Genomic DNA, 20,095 nt, shown 5'->3' on the forward strand with positions numbered 1-20,095 from the left:
CCTAGGGGCAATTTAGAGTCACCAATCAACCTAATGAGCATGTTTTTGGTCTGTGGGAGGAAGCCTGAGTACCACACATGCACGGGAAGAACATGCAAACTTCACACAGAAAGGCCCGACCCGGGAATCGAACCACTACCTGCTGCGCCACCGTGGAGCCCACAACAGACTTCAATAAAAATATTTTGTTCAGGTTCAGTCTGCCCCCTGGTGGACTACCAGCTCAGTGCACCTTTAAACTTCAGCCTCATTTTAATTTTGACTTAATTTTCAAACAATTTGATCTTCTTCTTTTTATAAACAACACAAACAAAGTATGCCAACATTTACACACACCCTGAGATCTTTCCCTCAACCTAGCTCTGCAGTTCTGGTGCCTGAACTCCACCGTTTCGATGGTGAACCATGAAGCAGATGAGTCTTGGGGTGATGAGCACTATAAACTGAAGTTGCAGCTATATTTTTTTTAGACATTTAGACCAACAAAACAAATAAATAAAGGCCTTGGCAAAACAATTTAGATCTTAATGTTGGGAAAACAGTAACATTTTACTTTAAGGACCCATATAAACCTTGTCTGCTGACCTCAGTATTTTTAAAACAGCAGTGGCAGAAATTACTCCATCAGTAAGTATATTCGCACAAATCAAATACACCTGAGACTACATTTACCAGCTGAAATTACACCAGTAGCTTATTTCAGGTGAATAACGTTAGCTGTCCAAGAAGGATAAGACTTGAAAAGGTTGAGTTATTAAGATTATTATTATTATTTTTAGTATTTGGATTGAAATTAGCAGTTTTTGATTGGCTTGACAACCAGAGCCCCGCCCACTTCTTCTTCGTGGAACAGAAGTTTGAAAAAAGGCAGGATCGGCGTCCAAACTTCTGTCTGTTTAACTTCAATAACAAAGAGGTTTTAAACTAAGTGGTTAGTTAGTTAGTTAGTTAGTTAGTTAGTTAGTTAGTTAGTTACGTCGCTTTAACGACCATCCCTGAGGTATGCTAAACTTGAATAAAAACATCAGTAAAAGTTAGCTAGCTTGCTTCAGCGTTGGTACTAGGCTAACGTTTTAGCTAGCAGCGTTATCGGAAATTAAGACGTTTAGCAGTTAAATGTGTCTCGGAGTGATTACAATCAGCACAAATCATTTTTGGTTCGTTTTTGTTACGATTGGGTTTGACATTTTGGATCATTTGATTTTTCTTTGCCTTTAAACCGCATCTGCAGCTGCGAAACCGCCTCTGGTGGCTTCTTGCTAAAGTGTAGCAGTGACGGCCTCTCTCTCTCCCCGCTCGCCGCACTAATGCTGATATTTCTCTCCAGCATCACCAGCGGAGAGGAAGAGGCGGAGGAGGAGGAGGAGGAAGGAGAGGTTGTGTCAGGTGGAAACTAGGACCTCTATGGATATCATCATCACCCTCCACCGGCTCGCATCCTCAGCACCGACAGCATCTCCCGGCCGGCGGTCACCGCTGCGGGCACACAGCGCTCTTTTCATGCGCCACGGCGCTGCATTTTCACGGTAGAGACTCCCCGGGCTGCTTCTGTAATTACCCTGACAAACAGCTTCCTTCTTCAGTAAGGACTAATCGAGGGAGGACCCTGTCGGAATAAAAGCGGAGCATCAGTCTCCTCCATTGATAAACCGCTCTCCTCATCGATTCAGCCCAGCGACGTTTTGGTATCAGAGGGGACAACACCGCTCAAAAAGCTGACACTAAAGCAGAAGGTAAGGTGAAAGAAGAACGACAGGATGCTTCCTTTCTCGTGGGATGTCGTTTTATTTTGTCATACTCTGTGTGAGAGCTGGGAGTCGAGGTGCACGGTGGGTTTTTTTTTCCTCTTTTTGCAGGGACGCCGGCCTGCATTTGGGTGCAGGGTACCGCAGTGAACCGACGGGGGGACGCGCTGTTTCATGTCTTCGTTCACCTACATGTGTTACATGATGCATGCCTAGAAAAGAGTTCATGGTGTCTGCAGAGCTGCTTGTCTTAATTTGGAAGGAGGAATTGATTAAGAGGCAGAATAGCGGCCTAGTGTGTGCGCTGTGATACCATGTTGTATGTTATACCGTATCAGTTTAGGTTTCTTCATAACCGATAACTTTGATTTGCAGGCGGTTATGTGGCCGTTTGGCAAATTGTGGCCCAGGGCAGATAGCAACGTACCTTTCCAAGCCCTAAATCTCTGCAGGAATACTACATATTTCTGCAGGAAGTTATCGTGTGTCCCTGGTCTCACTGTGTGACCTCGCATTACTTTTTCGCTTTTCTGCCCCTTGTGGCATCAGTTATTCGTGAATCCTGAGGGGATTTTGCTGTTCTGCAGGCCGTTATTTCTCTCTGATTATTCTTATGTTTTAGTAAGACAAGGCCAACAGTAGCTTAGCTCGCTTTAGCAACTGAAAAAGCAGATGCATTACAGCCTGTCAAGTTGCACTGTGGTGTGTTTGATCACAGCTGCAGCAGAAGTGACTGAACCTCAGTTTTGCATTGAGATTGTCTCACATGGAGGCAAACTGCCTGACATATCTGGAGCTCCTGGAGGGGGCTTGTGGAGAGTCAATGCAGATTAGGTAGTGAGCTTTGGTTTGTTGGTGCAAGGTGTGTGTGAGTGAATGGACGTGTATTACTCATGTTGATGTGGAGGGGACATATATCTGTTTACACAGTCACATTGTGGGGACTTGCCTTCCTTATGGGGACAAAATGCAAGTCCCCATGATGTCAATCATTAACATTTAGGGTAAAGACTTGGGTTAAGGTAAGGGTAAGGGTTGGGGTTAGGCAAGTAGTAGTTATGGCTATGGTTGAGGCTAGTCTGCAGGAAATGAATGTAAGTCTAAGTAATGTGTGTGGATGGAGGTGTTGGACGGGGTTGGACAGGACAGTAAAGAAGAAGACAGGCAGATGTGTGATGAGTCTTTAACATGCAGTCACAAGGAGCAACGGCTGTAGTCATTTTCTATTTTATTAATTCAATTCAGTCAGTTCATTTAGTGAGACACTTTAATCCCCTTCGCTCTGATAATTCGCTGTTGGTTCATAGTATAGTCTAGTTTTTTGTACTTTTCTGAAGTTAAAGCCCTGTACTGTCACTAATCAGTGTCTGTAATACACCTGCAGGGGGTTGTAGTGTGTCTGTGGTGCTCATCAGTTTACTGTATAGTTAATTTAAAGACTTGTCCTTGTCCTCAAAAGTACTTAGATGTCCCTATATTACCACTTTATCATATTACTGCTGAGTATTATACTACATGCTGTCCATACATACACAGACTTTACATAAAATTCAGCTTGCTTGTTGATTGGTGTGCAAGTGTTACCTGTGAGTTCTGTCATGGGTCTGGAAAGACATCCACTGGTGCTCAGACAGCAGGCTGACGTGCTGCTGGTAGCCCGGGTCTGCTAGCTCTCTTCTCAGTAGATGTTCATGGGAGGGGTCCTGAGGTCGCCCCGACTGTTGGTAGATATAGACAGGTAGATATCAGTTGGCATTCACCTGCATTTCATCCATGACCTGCTGCCATCTTGTGCATGCACAAACACACACACTTGTGGTATATTATTGAAGTCAACAGTAAGAATATGAACTAGTATAGAAAAGTGATTATTGGTATACTGTACAATACATCGCCCTGCTCTGTAACAGGATAGAGTTCTTTCTGACACCCTTCCTGTTCATCCCCGTCCTGTCTGCATGACAGACAGCCTCTCTGGGACTCTGAAGCTCTCTGCTGCTGCTCCGTTGTTTATCAGACCACAAGGTGACTGTTTTGATTAAGACTCGCGGTCTTGCCGACTCAGATCTGGGCGTCGGCTGCTGCTCTTGCTTGCAGATGTTGTTTCACTCTGCTGAGGTGAAGTGAGTGGAAGTGACTCAGTGCAGTGTGTAAAGTGCGTACTGTGTGACGTCACAGTGAAGGATGCAGAGAGAGAGAGAGATAGAGAGAGAGAGAGAGAGAGAGAGAGGGAGAGGGAGAGATTCAGTCCCTGTAAGAACAGTCTAGGTTTCAGATATTTTTGGAAAGCGACATCATTCTGGATATAGTTGAGGATGAGTCCTTTTGGTTAGGTTTGGGCCAGATGATGGTTGTATTTGCAGTTAGCTCTGGTTCTGGTAGGGGAGCTCATGCCAACAGATTGAAAAGAAAAGTCTGAAATTTTCCAAAAAGTTGTCAATATGTTTTTCAGTCGGTGCTTTAACGGCAGCCCTTCAGGGCACTTATTGTGAAGCAGCTCCAAAGCATTTCATGCACATTTTAAGCTCTCTGGCTAATGGCTACATCTGAATTTATGATTTCGTGCTGCCTTGTTGTTGACAGATCGGCAAGAAAAGGCACAGGAGGAACAAATTTCACCACCGCTCTGATAAAACAGAGTTAGATGAATAGTAAGAGCAGCACCATAGAAGCACAGCAAAACTCTGAACAACAGTGTTTTTCACCATGCAAGGTCGTGTTATCACTATGTACAGCGTGGTCAGAATCACCCTTAATCCTAAATAGATGCTTTTTGTTCACCCTCAGAAACTAATGAGGACTAACAGGTATATGCACTCATGTATTTTATTAACATTGGTTGATTAATTATAAACAGCTCATACTGATGTACAGTAAAAGGATAACTGGGCCAGGTCAGGGCAAGACGTTTAAATCTCTACAACGTCGACTGTATATTTAACAAGTAAGAATATGTTTAATTTATTTCTGTACAGCATGTAAATTCTTCCATCAGGGAACCTGAATTTCATGACTGTCAGTATTGTTATGTTGCAATGGATAAGGGAGTTTAATTGATACCTTATCACTACATCAGCCAGTAGATCTACCAGAAGCAGAGCGAGCGCCTTACACTTGTCAAGAGGCAGATGACACGTCAGCGAGATGACAGAGGTCATTTTCAACGTGCCCCACACTTTCTGATCTGCATGTGCTATTGATGAAGAGTATTCTGTGTGTGCGTGCGTGCGTGCGTGCGTGCGTGCGTGCGTGCGTGCGTGCGTGCGTGCGTGCGTGCGTGCGTGCGTGCGTGCGTGTGTGCATGCAGTTAAAGAAACAGGGACGTACACTGAGGGTCTGGTCCCCATTAAGCCTCAGAGAGACGGAGACACAGAGCTGCTGCCACTGACTGATTAACGCTGGCAGCTGTCTCTCTCTCCCCTTCTTCTTCTCGCTTTATTCATCTTTCTGGTGATATGCCCTCCTGTCTCTCTTGCTCCTTCGATTTCTTTTCTTTTCCCCCAGATCTCTCTCCCATGTCAGTCTTTCTCTCTTCTATAACATCACACTCCATTTTATCATTTTCTATAGCCTCCTCCTGATTCTGCCTGCTCGCTCCCTCTCTAACTGTGTCTACATCCAACCTCTAAATCAGGGCTGTCAAGTTTGCCGAAAATTATGTTTGATTGTTCCCTCTAAAAACTCCCACATAGGTTCAAACCATTCAAATATCTATTTGTCCATAAGAGTCCATAAATGTCCATAAGAGGTCAAACCAATATAATGAGATGCTATTTGTATTGTCAGCATAAACATGTCTTTTAAAAGATGTACATACATATTACAAAAATATCAAATATAATAATGTCCTGTTCCGCAAAGATGAATTATTTTCAGATTTCAGCTTGACCTACATTTTATCTTCAATCAAACTAAGATGTGTGCAGTTTCCAGTTAGTGTCCGTCCACCTGTCCTGGAAGATTTCAATGTCCTGGACAAACAGTCAAATATTATCTGCGTTTATGGACCTGTTTTTCCCATGTTATTATGTCCAATGACTGATGGAGACAGCAGTTTTTGAAGTTTTACAGTATTTAGCAAGAGTGCTGCAGCCATCCTTCTGGGTGTTTCTGCACCATCAGTACGTCCACTAAAAGTGTGTGTTTTTGTCACTGACTATTCTAAGTGTCTGACGACATTATGGAAAGGATCCCTGCTCAGACAGACTTTTTTGTTAAAGAGTAAAATCAGTTTTGTTCAACCAGAAACAGCCACTATATCACTCTCCCTGAAGCCAACAGACTCCATTCATTGAAACAGCAACAACACACTTTATTCAAACACCAGAGACAAACTAATACTCACCAAAACCGTCTCAGTTCAAACGGTCTTGCATGCTGTGCATGGCCTGGACACGGATTGCCCCCACCCCTGACTTATGGTTTAATGTTTTAGCAAACCCTGCTTCACAGTTTATACATTAGCAACCGTTAGCTGCTCAGGACCAACAGTCCCACTGAGGACACTAGCGTTGGGGACTGAACATCTTCACTGCAGCATTTGGGGGTTAAAGGCTTATTTCAAGGGCACCTGGTCCCTTGGCGTCCCATGAACAGGAAAGATTAGAATATCGTCACTCCTTGGTAGAATTAAGACATCGTGCCAAATGCTAATAGCCAAAACAAGTTGTGGAGGCCAGACAGAAGATTGGATGTTAGGGTAAAGGGATGAGCGGGAAAAAGTGTGAAGGATAATAAAAGGAGAGAGAAGGGAGGCGGGGGGCTGACGCTTTCATTACGCCATTGGTGTAACGGTGATTTATTGTGGTTACCAGCTGCGACAGCGTAGCTGGGGACGGGGGGCAATAATAACACTGAGTGGTTTAGAAGAGAAAGCATAACGACTGATAGTTACACACACACACACACACACACACACACACACACACACACACACACACACAGTTTATACAACAGTGCTGACACTACAAAGTCATTGATTGAGCAGTAAATCAGTGGAAAATTAATCAGTGATAATTTTGATTTGAATTGTTTTAGTCAATACTTATCAAGCAAAAATGCCAAATTTTCTCTGGCTTTCAGGGTTTTCTGTTTTTCTCTCATTTCATATTATTGAAAATCAAACATCTTTGCATTTGGACTGTTGGTTGAACACTTTTCTTGTATGTACTGTATAGACTGAACTATCAGTTAAATGAACAAATTATTAAGAGATCATTGGTAGTGACAATTGTGGAAAATCATGCTGTATAATGCAAAAGTTCATGTTTAAAATATTGTAAGATTATTATTGATACCACACGGGAACAAACATCTATCAGAATCCACAGTAAGGTGCAGTCTCACAGCTTACAGCTGTGTCCCAGACAGACAGACAGACAGACAGACAGACAGACAGACAGACAGACAGACAGACAGGCAGGCAGGCAGGCAGGCAGGCAGGCAGACAGACAGACAGACAGGTAACAGTCTGGCTTATGAAACTTCAAAGTGAAGAGAAGAAGAGCTGAAAGAGCAGTGACAGAGCTGAAGCAGAGTCACGTAAACACTCAAACTACCGGGGGGGGGGGGGGGGGGACGACAAAGATGGCCTCTCTGAATGTGGAACATTTCTTTTTAGACGCTGTCCTATAAACCACGGTGATTTCGGGTCCACCTGGAGAAAAACAGAGATGCCTCATGTGATCTAGATTCTGTCCTGAAGTGAGCGACGAGAAGACGTCTGTGCTTCAAAGTGCTCATCACTGTCGTCCTGTCTTTACTACAGTTACATTTATCTGTTGATTTGGACTTTTTCTTTGAATTTTCTGTTAACTTGAAGTTGTGCTCTACACATCAACTCATCATCTTTGATTAATTGATAATTATAGTTGCCTTATTCAAATTTCTTTTTTAATCTTTATGAATAATGATAATCAAAGCCTGCAAATCCTCACATTTGAGAACCTGATACCAGAGAATATTTAACATTTTTGCTTGAGAATTGATCAAATTCTTAGCTGATTAGTGTTGTTGACCGACTAATTGATTACTAGTCTTTTCAGCTCCACACTGTTTTTGGTAACAAAAATAACTCTTGTTGTCCACTGAAGGATTTTTTGCAGTAAATACCGACCAGACAGGACTATTAAGAATTTACATGGAAACCATTGTCCTTATTTTCAGTGTGATCATATTGAGTATAGGTGAAAAGGCTGGTGTTTGACAGCAGTGTGTGTGTGCTTTCCAATGTAGTTTTTTTTTTTTTTTCCCCTCAGGAGTTTGATCAAAGTCTTTTTATTAGTATTTTCCAATTTTTCATTTAAATGCAAAACAATACAAAGAAACACAAGATAAACAGACATAACATAAACCCTTCCCCAAGATGCTAGACCAATTTAGAATACATATACCCATAGCCAGATTTAAAAAAAAAATAAATAAATAAATAAAAATAAAAGTGAAAAAATTAAGCATTGAGAGAGAAATATGACATGTGTTCCACAGCATTTCACAGGGTCACATAATTACTGTACACAGTTACATTAATTATTTGGTAAAGTTGGCAGCAGCCACATCTCCAACGAAAGTCATAAAGGGTTGCCAAGTAGAGTAGAATTTTCCAACAGATCCTCGAGTGGTATACCTAATTTTTTCTAAATGGATATGATACATGACCTCTCTAATCCAATGTCCATATGCGGGGGGTTGAGAGTCTTTCCATTTAGAAAGAATAAGCCTCCTGGCCAGCAAAGAACAGAATGCAATCATATTTATATTACACTTACTGAGAGAGATATCCACTGGGGTCACACCAAATAATGAAATTAGAGGGGATGGGTGCACCGTTTTCCCACATATTTTAGAGAAGGCCTCAAAAATAGATCGCCAAAAACCATACAGCCTTGGACAAGTCCAAAACATATGCAACAATGTAGCTGGAAATTGTTTACATCGGTCACAAGTTGTGTCCAAATCTGGTTTGAATTTAGATAATCTTTCCTTGGACCAATGGAGACGACTTTCCAATGTAGTTTAACAGTCCACACACACACACACACACACACACACACACACACACACACACACACACACACACACACACACACACACACACACACACACACGACTCCTGCTCTTTCTTCCAGCTCCATGCAGAGTTCAGAGAGGCTGCTGCTGTTTAAACCTTTGATCCTTCAGTGTTGCAACAGTAGGCTCTGTATCCTGGACTGGCTGAAACACATGAACTGGGTGAGACCGTGGAGTCTGTAGGACAGACCTCAGAACCAGATCGAGATCCCTTTTCAGTCTGGGAAAGCAAAAAAGGTCAAGAAACAGCTCCTATCCTGATCCTGTGTTCTTTGTATTCCCCCCCTCTACTTTTCTGCTCCAGCTTTAGTGTTTGAGAACTTTGTTTTATGTTAAGATTATCCTTTAAATACCATAAAGATTGTCTCTCAGATGTACGGATCTCAGCAGATTTAATGAATGCTATGTGAAGCGAGATGCTATACGGCACTGTCGTCGTTTCAATATTCAGCAATATTCACATGTCAAATTCACTCAGACAACTTTCTTTAGTATATTTATTAGTAGTATAAATGTACTGGGGGAAATACAAGCATCCAGCAGCAGCTTTTCTCCAACCACTTGTGTCCATTGCTGATCGACATCCCCAGCATTACTCTGTGACTACGTGACGTGCACATACATTGGTGTTTTGTTTGTCTGCCAGAAGCTCTGCCATGAATTAACATTTTTATCCAATTAAAATAAGCCACATTATTTATTCTGTGTGATTAAACAACACCTGGATCTTAAGTCATATATGATTTTAAGTTGGTTGTCAGCTGCTTACAGTTTACTGGACCACCTCAACTGTGGCTGCTAGCTTGGCTAGGCTTGTTTTTAGCCTGGTGGCTAGGCTTACTGATTGCTTTTACTGTATTGAGGCCTTTAAGCTTTCAGCACTCTTCTTCATTCTTTTACTCCTCTCTGTCCCTGAATGCCAGCCTCCTCACTGGCATCATTCCTGGAGAAACTCCACATACTGTATGGTCATTTCCACTTTTATCTCAGAGATCAAGGTTGAGTTAGCCTCAAGCAGCTCGTCTTAGTCCTTCTCCAGATGAACGTCAGGAACATGAGCATGAATTTACTGTTGGTACTCTGATGTTGAAACATGCAGGTTTTACATCTGTATCACTCTGAATGCAGATAAAGTCAGTGTGAGCTGAGTGTGTGTTTTTTTCCTTTGTCTGCATCTCCACCCTCTGAGATTTCTCTCAGGCTGTGTTCAGTGTCTGGAGACAAAGCATGAATCTCACTGCTGCTGTTACTGATAGAGCAGAAAATGGATAGCCAGGAGTGTGTGTGTGTGTGTGTGTGTGTGTGTGTGTGTGTGTGTGTGTGTGTGTGTGTGTGTGTGTGTGTGTGTGTGTGTGTGTGTGTGTGTGTGTGTGTGTGTGTGTGTGATTATCAGACATAGTGTCGACTCTTGCCTGGGGCTGGCTGATTCCTCAACAGCTGAGCCTGATTATTAGAATAAAGGTGATTTTACACACACACGCACACACACACACACACACACACACACACACACGTATATCACAGCAGTCCTGCAAGCTGAGAGTCTGATTGATTGAAAGATGCCAGGTGGCTGAGGTTAGGCGAGGATCACGGCAAGGAGAACTGAGGACTTACACCCACCCACGCACACACACACACACACACACACACACACACACACACACACACACACACACACACACACACACGTGTAGTATTTTGGCTGGAATGACAGTGTGGCAGTTTCCCTGATGCAGCCTCGTTGCTCCTCTGTAATCCAGTCATGGGTTTTGATAGATTTCATTTTATTGATTTTGATGTTCTCGTGTCTTGTAGTTGTAACGTCTGTGATAACGTTAGCGTCCCTTTTTTTATCCTCCATGTGCTTCCATCTCTCTGAGGCAGGATTGCCTGTGTGAGCCTTTTCTAGCTTCACTGTTTGTAGAAGTTAGTCGGTTCAGTTTACAGTGGGACATCCAACCTTGATCTGGGTTCTCACACTGTGAAGGAAATGCTTGCGAAGGATTTGCCACACGGGGGATATGGCTGAAAAATGAAGAGGGATTTAGAGGTTAAACATGGGGCTAGCTCATTTGCAACATCTGAGATCACACCATCAGCTGCCACTTATTATTATAGCTCCTTGAAGCTTATTGAAGACTGCTTTGTTTGCTCATTGACTGAATGGCACCATTACATGACTGTGAATAAGCTGCAGTCTTCATAATAATGAGCTGACCTATAAATTCATCAGATTTCCTGAGCATCTTCTATCTGCTTCATCACTAGATACAAAGCACTATAATGTTTTGCTGTTACTATCTCCAGGGGGAATGGCTAAGTGCATAACCCCCCCTCCTCCTTGCAGGGCAAGCTGACATTTACTCGATATGGCTATGTTGTTTTCCAGCGGTTTAGGTATAGTGACAACTGTGAGCTTGGACTTTTGTTGCAGTGGAGAGGAGGAGAGGGCAGAAAAGGAAGGAATGCGGGGAAGATCAAGAGATTAACATCCAATTTTTATGAAAGTAAACCTGCAATCAAAGTGCACAACATAGATACAAACGTGTATTTCCTCACTGAAAGCAGCTTTGGAGAAGTGCACCAAATGGCATATTTTAGGCCCTGTGGGCACATCACATTATTTGAGTGAATCCACCAGGACTCAGACAAGATATTTTCACCATGTGCATCTATGAAGACTGACATCATCGTTGGCCTGAAATCAGAATCAGAATCAGAATTCCTTTATTGATCCGTGAGGGGAAATTGTTTTTTGTACAGTGCTCCACACAAAACAGAATTACAGATACAGATTGTATCGTTCAGTCCTCAGTTTTGGTGGTATTAGTCTCTTACTGAACGTACTCCTGTGCCTGGCCAGCACATCATGAAGTGGGTGTGAGACATTGTCCATGATAGTCCTGAAAGGTGTAGGTTAAAATTTGCATCAGCTAAAAATGATCCTACCCATAAAAATGCTATTGCCAGTGTTCTTAGAAAAACTACCAATGCCATATGTTGAATTGCACTGTTGCACAGTTGAAAAAAAATATACAGTGCATTAAAAACTGCATGAGATGTCGTGGATGATGTGAGCGTGTATTAGCACAGAAAACAGGAGTGCAGAAAGAGGAGGTTTATGATCTAGAAATGGAAAACGGCGCCAACACAGTGCTTCACTAAATGAAGCTGAAGGTAAACAGGGTGACAGCTGTGGGGATGAAGGACCTGCAGCAGCGTTCTTTCTTACACAATGGATGCAGCAGTCTGTTACTGAGGGGGCTGCCTAAGCCCCCCACTCTCACATGCAGGGGGTGGGATGGGTTGTCCATAATCGATGTCAGCCTGGCTACCATCCTCCTCTCACCCACCTCCTTGAGGGGGTCCAGAGGGCAGTCCAGGCCAGGCCAGAGCCAGCTCTCCTGACCACTCTGTTTAGTCCTTTTCTGTCTCTCTGAGAGCTGCCACAGCCCCAGCAGACCACTGCGTAGAAAGACAAACAGATCCTTTTTGCTACACTCTGAGAAAAAATCTCTCAAATATCAGGCAGATATTTGAGAGAAAGTGAGTGAGAAACAGTGCTTAAAACAGCTCAAGTTCCCATTTGCTCACTGCCTTTTCCAGCAGGAGAGGACGAGGAGTTTAGATTTTCACCCAGTCTGCTGGTTTTTGTGTCCGCTCTGAATTTTTAAATGCCTCAAACTGAAGCATGCTGTGCTGAAGCATACTGTTTACACCAGGAGCATTATCAAAATAAGGATTAATGTTTATTATCGCTGTATTTTTACAGAACACTGATGTGATGACCAGCAGCACATTAGTGACCGCTGGACTGACTCTCTGACTTTTATCATTAAAATGCTTTGTGAACTACTCTTACACCAAAACCTCCTAAAGGTAGCACAGACACGTCCCTTATTTTTAGCTGATTCTTCAAACTCTGACAATGTTAGCCCGAGGATAGTGTGTTAATGCAGCGGCAGGTGAATATTCAGTGCTTTCTTTGAAGATTTAATAGAAATCTGTAATGAAATCAAAGATCTCTTTCAGCTCTTCAAATGAATGAAACTCAAGTCTTCTCGTCGTCGTTTTGACGTTTTGAACATTAGTGTTGTGTGATTTCTTGGTCGACGTTAGAAGTTATTTTTATTCTCTGGTTTCCAGCTGTCAGAGGGAGAGACAGGAGACATGAGACATTTTTACTCTCCGTCTCCCACCGTCCTTTAAATCATCAGAGAGATTTTATTTTGAGCTTCTCTTTTGCAAAATGCTCTGATACCAAGGACAGGTGCTGCATCATTCATGAATGGGAAGGAGCTGTTATTTATGGACTCCAGAGTAATTTTTGCTGCAAGTCATTTAAACACTTAGAATTAAATTGGGGATGTTGCAGTCACTGTTTTCCTCTGTGTGAGTCCTGAATCAGAATTCTAACGTCTTTGGCTAAATACAGGTTAAAAGGTGTCACATGAGATGCGTGAAGTCAGTCTTAAGTTAATTATGAAGCTGAAATGCCTTTAGCCTTTGTGTTAATGGTTACGAAGGATACAAAAGCAACAGTGGCAGGGGTCTAAACCCCCTCTCTCGCTGTCCTTTGCATTTAGGAGAAAGTGTGTTTGTGCAGTATATTCGTGAATGTCTTTATATACACGTGCATGCTGCTCTAAAGTCTGTCAGCAGCCAATAAAGGTAGAACATTGATGTGTGTGTGTGTGCGTGTGCGTGTGTGTGGGTGTGGGTGTGCGTGTGCGTGTGTGTGTGTGTGTGTGTTGCAGGGCGTTGGGCGCGATGGCTAATGCCTCCCCAGACCTGGACAACGCGGAAGCCCAGCGCCAGCTCAACAACAACAACCGACCAATCAGCTCGGGGTTCTGGGAGACGGAGTGTACCAGCTCCAAGCTGTTCGAGTGCTCCCGCATTAAGGCCCTGGCAGGTCAGAGGTCACACACAGATCGTCACACAGATCTCATATGTTAAAATAATTCATTAGGTAAAGCGTCTCACAAGACGAAGCTGTGAGGACAACATGAGCTAATGCTAGTGTCAGCTAATGCTAGTTTGGACAATATCTGATTTAATGTTATCCTGAAGCAGTGTTTTTCATCAGGAACCACGCTGTCCTTCACTTTTACTAAACCTGGTTCTTTCATGTCCCTCAGATGAACGCGATGCGGTGCAAAAGAAAACTTTTACCAAGTGGGTGAACTCCCACCTGTCCAGAGTGTCCTGTCGCATATCTGACCTCTACAACGACCTGAGGGATGGATACATGCTCACCAGACTGCTGGAGGTCCTCAGTGGAGAGCTGCTGGTGGGAACACACACACACACACACACACACACACATACACACACACACACACACGTACACACAGGCGCATAATAGAAAATTATAATGAGCTTAGTATCAATTTTGTAATCTCATAATTTGATCATAGGATGTGAAGTGATGTTGGTGCTGCACTCTCTGAACACCAGTAGATTACTGTAAAATTATTAGCCATGTTGCTTAGCTACCTGACTAGATAGCTGTTGTTGAACGTCCACTGTACAGGTTATATTGTAATATTTTCTTGATTTCATATTTTAAGCGTTATTTAAACTGCAGCAGGTGTAAACAGCCGGTTTAAGGAGTTAGAACTGAACTGATTTTCTGAGGAAATCATTTCAGTGTTTTACAGTAGTACATAAAATAGAACTGGATGTTCTGATATATTTATCCATTCGTTTTGTCCTTCACTGAGGAGGATAAATGTGAGAAATGATTTGTCCTTAAACCTTTCACTGTTTCTTTCTAAAAAATCTCCTTTTCCTGTTTTTACTCTTTTTTTTATTGGAAATTTGAAGCAAAATCCAACCTGATGGCTGCATATGTTTTTGACAGAAGTTGTTTATTGTAGTTATATTAATGCATGTTTGTGCTGCGCTGTGCTGCCTGTATTACTTTTATATTAAGGGCTTTGATATGAAAAGTAGTGATGAAGCCTCTGTGTCCCCCAGCCGAGGCCCACGCGGGGTCGTATGCGGATCCACTGTCTGGAGAACGTTGACAAAGCCCTCCAGTTCCTCAAAGAGCAGAGGGTCCACCTGGAAAACGTTGGTTCTCATGACATTGTGGATGGAAACCACCGCCTCACCCTGGGCCTTATCTGGACTATCATCCTACGCTTCCAGGTAGACGCAAACATTTCTGAAGGGTTGTGCGTGGCTTGTTATCGGACAGTAGGATGCAGTGAAGTTGGTGACCTTGCTGAGGACTCTGAGGTGTGCAGCTCTTTAGCTGACCGCTCGCTGTGGCTGGTCAGTGTTGTTGCTTTGCTCGCAGCTGTATTCAAAGCTGATCCTCTGTTGAAAAACTGCTTAAACTGACTGTGTCTTGTTTGGTTTAACAGACTCAGATTTGCTGAACGATCACAGTCCACACTCACCTCTGTGACAAACACTTTTCTTGTTACTGCTTTCCAATAAAAGATCAGTTGAACACCTTTAACACGAAGCAACCACAGAAGGAAATGTTCAGTTTGCATTAGCAGTAACTTACAGCTGATGTGACAGTGAAAGATTACATGCTATACTGTGTCCTGTGAGTCCTTTGTGTGTGTGAAAGTAATTTGAATTGCCAGACCGTTGATGATGGATTATGTAACAACGGGGTTTCATTTCCTGAAAACCTGTCGGATTATAACTTGAAGCCTGGTGATGGTCTAGAAGACATCAGCAGTATCACATGGGTGGTTCTAGCTAATGAAAGTACACCAGGCAAGTGCGCTGAGATGCTGGCACATGTTCCTGTGCTACTTACTGAAGCACAAGGACACTGTAATCAGCAGCGGCTTCATTTAGGAGGAGCTGCCAGCGACTCTGTTTGGGGGAGGCTGTGACAGCTGCCGCATCATCAGTGTGCGACAGCGACAGCAGTGTCTGGTGGAGAGAGGCTGAATGTCACTCAGGGCTCAGTGGCCTAGAGTTTGCAGTCGCCTTCCAGTCTGCTCTTCAACAAGGACGCGTGCACACACACACACAAACAGCGCTCGCTCCCTTGCATACACACTCTATCTATCTAGTCAGACACACACACCTATGCATGCACATACTCCCACAAAACCACGCACTCATGCACACACTCACACACGTGCACAGGTTTCCAGGCTGATACAGGATCAGTTCTTGCCATGTAAGTACAGCAGAAGCCCATGGCTCCTATTTATTACGCTTCAGTGCTACAGCGTAGCTCTGGCACAGATTGCTTGTTTAGCATTATTCTGACTCTTCTGTAACATTCACGGTGCACAGCCGTCGAGTAGCTGCCTCCTGGGACTCGGTAGTGTCATGCTAGGGCCTCGCTACCGACCACGAAGCACATTTAACAGCACTGCGAACAGGCTTAGTATATTATCGGGATATGTTGAGTGGCCCTCTGCGAGCTCGGCTAGTGAGGCAAAGAGGATGAATGAGTGTGCAGTGCAGCTGACTGGACTCATGATTTCAGTGTAAATGTTGAAATTGTGTTGGGTTGATGATGGAGAGTACTGATATGTAAGTGTGCATGTCAGAGTTAAGCCTATGTAAGGCCTGGCTACCATGCCTGATAGTTCATTCACTGATGTCTGTTTAGTTGTTTGTTGTGTCTTGAGTAAGGCTAAGCAGCTGTAACTATACAGTTTAGACTACAGTCGTGTCAGCTGACTGCTGGCTTTGCTACCATTAAATGAGAGCTTGGCCGTCGTCCCACTCGCCTCTTCCTAAGAGCTATCGGTCGATGGCCTCTTCAGCTTTGCATGTGCTGAGGAAGGTGGATGTGTGTGAGAGAGGAAGAGTAATTACAACAGAAGTGAGGACGGGGGAAAGGGTGTTTGGCTGAAGGGGAATACCAACCAGTGATGTGGTAAATAGGCAGCGGATGGGGCCTAAGTGTGACCTTCAGTCCGTGTTCACCCACAGTGATGTGTGCTCAGTCAAGTGTCTGATGATTAACAGAGATTAGAATAAAGTTCAGATAAAAAACAGGTCCTTTGGTTCACATTCAATATGCTGCAGTCTCTCGTGCTGTCCTTATTGTTTGTGCTCGAGGCCACTGCCACCCCTGCTGTGTCTTAACGTGTCAGCTTTTCACACACCTGCTTTATTTGCCATTCTTTAAACAGGCAGGTCAGTTGGTGAAGTCTTATTTAGAATGACAATCTGGCAAAAAGCCTTTTGACATCAGGGAATAAAACAGAAAGTAAGACATGATAGACAGGATATCAGTGGACCATGTAAAAGGCGATGTAACAGGGTTTAAACGGAGACTTTTAGATGATAAAAATGATAGGACACTGTCAGTGGTTGAGTTTGTCTCAGTGTCTTCCAGCTATCTTTCCCTCTTGCGCTCTCTCCTCATCTCAACCTCTTTCCCCTTTCCTCTGTGGGGAAAGTGAGAGTTTGCTTTGTCCAGTCAGCAGGTAGGGCCGAACCACTGCAGTAACTGCACGCAGGCAGAAAGAGAGAGGGAGAGGGAGAGAGAAAAAGAGAGAGGGAGAGAGAGAGAGGGAAGGGAGAGGACTGACATTCAAAGGAAGAGGTAATCCTTGTATTTACAGAGCCACACACAAATAATAACAGGCCGTTATTATTTGTATTGACTTCAGTTATGGTGCTGCATATGGAAAACTATGCTAGTGTTCATTATGTGCAGTGCGTGTGTGTGTGCGTTTGCTTACCCAAACATACTGTCACCTCACTTGTCGTTTACAATGAATGTGTCTGAATTAAGGCACATTGCTGTAGCTTTACATAGATTCAGACTTTTACTGAACGCACACAGCATCGGGCTCGTGTGACGTGGTTAAGGTGTACATCGTGTATTCAGTGTTGATGGGATGTTTGTAATATTTTATACATTTCCTGCAGGTTTATCTGGCACAAGCATCCCGATGTTGGCTTTTCTCACCCTTTCTTAGCTCCTTGACAGCAAAGGAAGTGCAGCTGATTTAGAGCAGACATGACAACAGAAGAATATGAATCGTGTTTTAGTGTGGATTCTACTTGTATTTCCAACTTTTCGTGTTAAACAACACTGCAAGTTAATTCAAATTATTTTCCTCCCACTGGGGCAGTTGCATGTTAGAGCTGTTTGATTTTTAATTATTAATCCATTGATTATTTGTTTAATTTACAATGATGTGAGACAACAGAAGGGAAAAAGCTCTTCTAATTTGTGAGAAAGAAATATTTGGTGCAGTGTTATAAAAAAGCGTTCACAAAGAGCATTTCATCACTGACATGTTTCCTATGAAGCGGTCATTTAATAAATGTCTGTGCTCAGGTCTTCACAGCGTTCATGTGCTGTTTCGACATCAGTTGTGTCTCTGTGGCTGAAATAACCTTTGGTTCTGTTTTTAAAGTGTGATATTCTCGCAGGATGAAGCGTTCGTGCTCGTGTGTACCTACATGTGTTCATGTCTTTTTATTTGAGTTCATGCATAGGCATTGTGTGCGTGCGTGCGTGCGTGCGTGCGTGCGTGCGTGCGTGCGTGCGTGCGTGCGTGCGTGCGTGCGTGCGTGCGCAATGTTGTGCCTAATGACATGGGTAGCAGCTGATTCCAGGGTGTCATGTCCCCAATTACCTTGGATCATGTCAGTGTGATGTGATTGGTTGCGTGGCTGTCACTGTCACCTATCGTCAGGCGTTGTAATGGCTCTGCACTCCCTTCACTGAAATCCTCACTTCTTATTGCTCTTGTCTGTTTTTACAGTTAATTCTCTGTAACTGAGTGTGCTGAGGGTTCAGGTGTGACCTTCGCTGTAGACTCGAATAGGCCTCCGCCTTTCCTGGGTGGAGAAGCACCTTTGGACAGGACTCAACTTGATGACACAATTAAACAAAATCAATGAAGTTCAACACTTCGATCTATGAAGCTGCATCAGTGTCATACATCATATAATAAATATAAATTATGTGATTCAGGATGGAAACATGACTGCAGGTAGCTAATAAGTAAGCTAATTTTGCTAGCTAGCATGCTAATGTTAGCCAGACAATCCTTCGCTGACTCATTCACTGGCCCCTATATAGTAGACTTTGGTTAACTGTGTAGTCAGAGGTAGATTGAGTTTACAGATACTGAACAATCATTTTTTTGTGTCAGCACACATGATTCAACAATAGGATTGTGGAACTGTTGGAAGAAAGTGAGCTTGGACACCTCAGTGTGCTAAACAACAGACTAGTAGACACAGTCTTTAGTAGAGTCAGATAAATATCTAAAATGTGAATGTGTGTTCCCAAAAAGACAGCAGTGTCGTGCTTTAACCGTGGGAGACCACATTGACTCTCCTACAGAGGCTGAACTGTTGTTTCCTGTGTTCCTGTTCAGATCCAGGTGATCAAAATAGAGACAGAGGACAACAGAGAAACTCGCTCGGCCAAGGATGCCCTGCTGCTGTGGTGCCAGATGAAGACCGCAGGGTGAGCGGGAAAAAACGAATACAGGAAGCTATGAAGGGACACTACCATCATTTCTGTCATATGTGTTGGTGTTAGTAAGCTGATGCTCCTTGGGTTAGACAAACGATTTCTCCGTGCTCCAGGTACTCTGAGGTCAACATCCAGAATTTCACCACCTGCTGGAGAGATGGCCTCGCCTTCAATGCCCTCATACACAGACACAGGTGGGTTGTACTTTTAACACACCTCCGTGGCATAGTGCCAGTGGGAAAGTTGTAGTTATTGTGTGTTATATTTGGGTGTTATTTGCATGAAAGTCAGGATTTTGATGTAGAAACATGAACAGTGGAGTGGAAAGACGTGTAACAGGTTCGACTGACATGCAGTTTTAGGATTAGAGCCATACAAACATGACACGTCATCGTCTTGTGCCTTCCAGACCTGACCTGATAGAGTTCCACAAGCTGACGCGGTCCAATGCAACCCACAACCTCCAGCAAGCCTTCAATATAGCTGAGCAGCACCTGGGTCTCACCAAACTCCTGGACCCTGAAGGTGAGAGTGCTTTTGGGTGGATGTCAGTCAAACCACATTACGTACAGCGATATCCATGAATTACCATGTGGCTCCACCTGAAGTCAAGCACATGTTAATTTCTCTCCACCAAGATGTGAACACAGAGAACCCAGACGAGAAGTCCATCATCACCTATGTGGTCTCCTACTATCACTACTTCTCCAAGATGAAGGCTCTCATTGTGGAGGGCAAGAGGGTTGGCAAGGTAACGAATGCGTTCGTGTGCAGACAGTCCATGAAAGCTGAAAGATCACAACTCTTTCTCTCATTGTGTGTCCCTCGTTTTCTGTCTCTGTCT

General features: G+C 43.5%; 1 protein-coding gene across 1 annotated transcript in view; it reads left to right on the plus strand.

The window, feature by feature from the left end:
- The first annotated feature begins 1,271 nt into the window (after positions 1-1,271).
- Positions 1,272-20,095, plus strand: part of LOC139335859 (spectrin beta chain, non-erythrocytic 4) — a 64,526-nt gene continuing 45,702 nt past the window's right edge. Inside the window, exons 1-8 of the mRNA XM_070969641.1 lie at positions 1,272-1,733; positions 13,571-13,728; positions 13,955-14,106; positions 14,796-14,969; positions 19,151-19,242; positions 19,365-19,445; positions 19,661-19,776; positions 19,890-20,002. Coding sequence (XP_070825742.1) covers positions 13,584-13,728; positions 13,955-14,106; positions 14,796-14,969; positions 19,151-19,242; positions 19,365-19,445; positions 19,661-19,776; positions 19,890-20,002 — 873 coding nt within the window. The 5' untranslated portion in view covers positions 1,272-1,733; positions 13,571-13,583. The remainder of the gene's footprint in view (positions 1,734-13,570; positions 13,729-13,954; positions 14,107-14,795; positions 14,970-19,150; positions 19,243-19,364; positions 19,446-19,660; positions 19,777-19,889; positions 20,003-20,095) is intronic.

Source organism: Chaetodon trifascialis, chromosome 9 (genome assembly GCF_039877785.1).
Source record: "Chaetodon trifascialis isolate fChaTrf1 chromosome 9, fChaTrf1.hap1, whole genome shotgun sequence".
NCBI lineage: Eukaryota > Metazoa > Chordata > Actinopteri > Chaetodontiformes > Chaetodontidae > Chaetodon > Chaetodon trifascialis.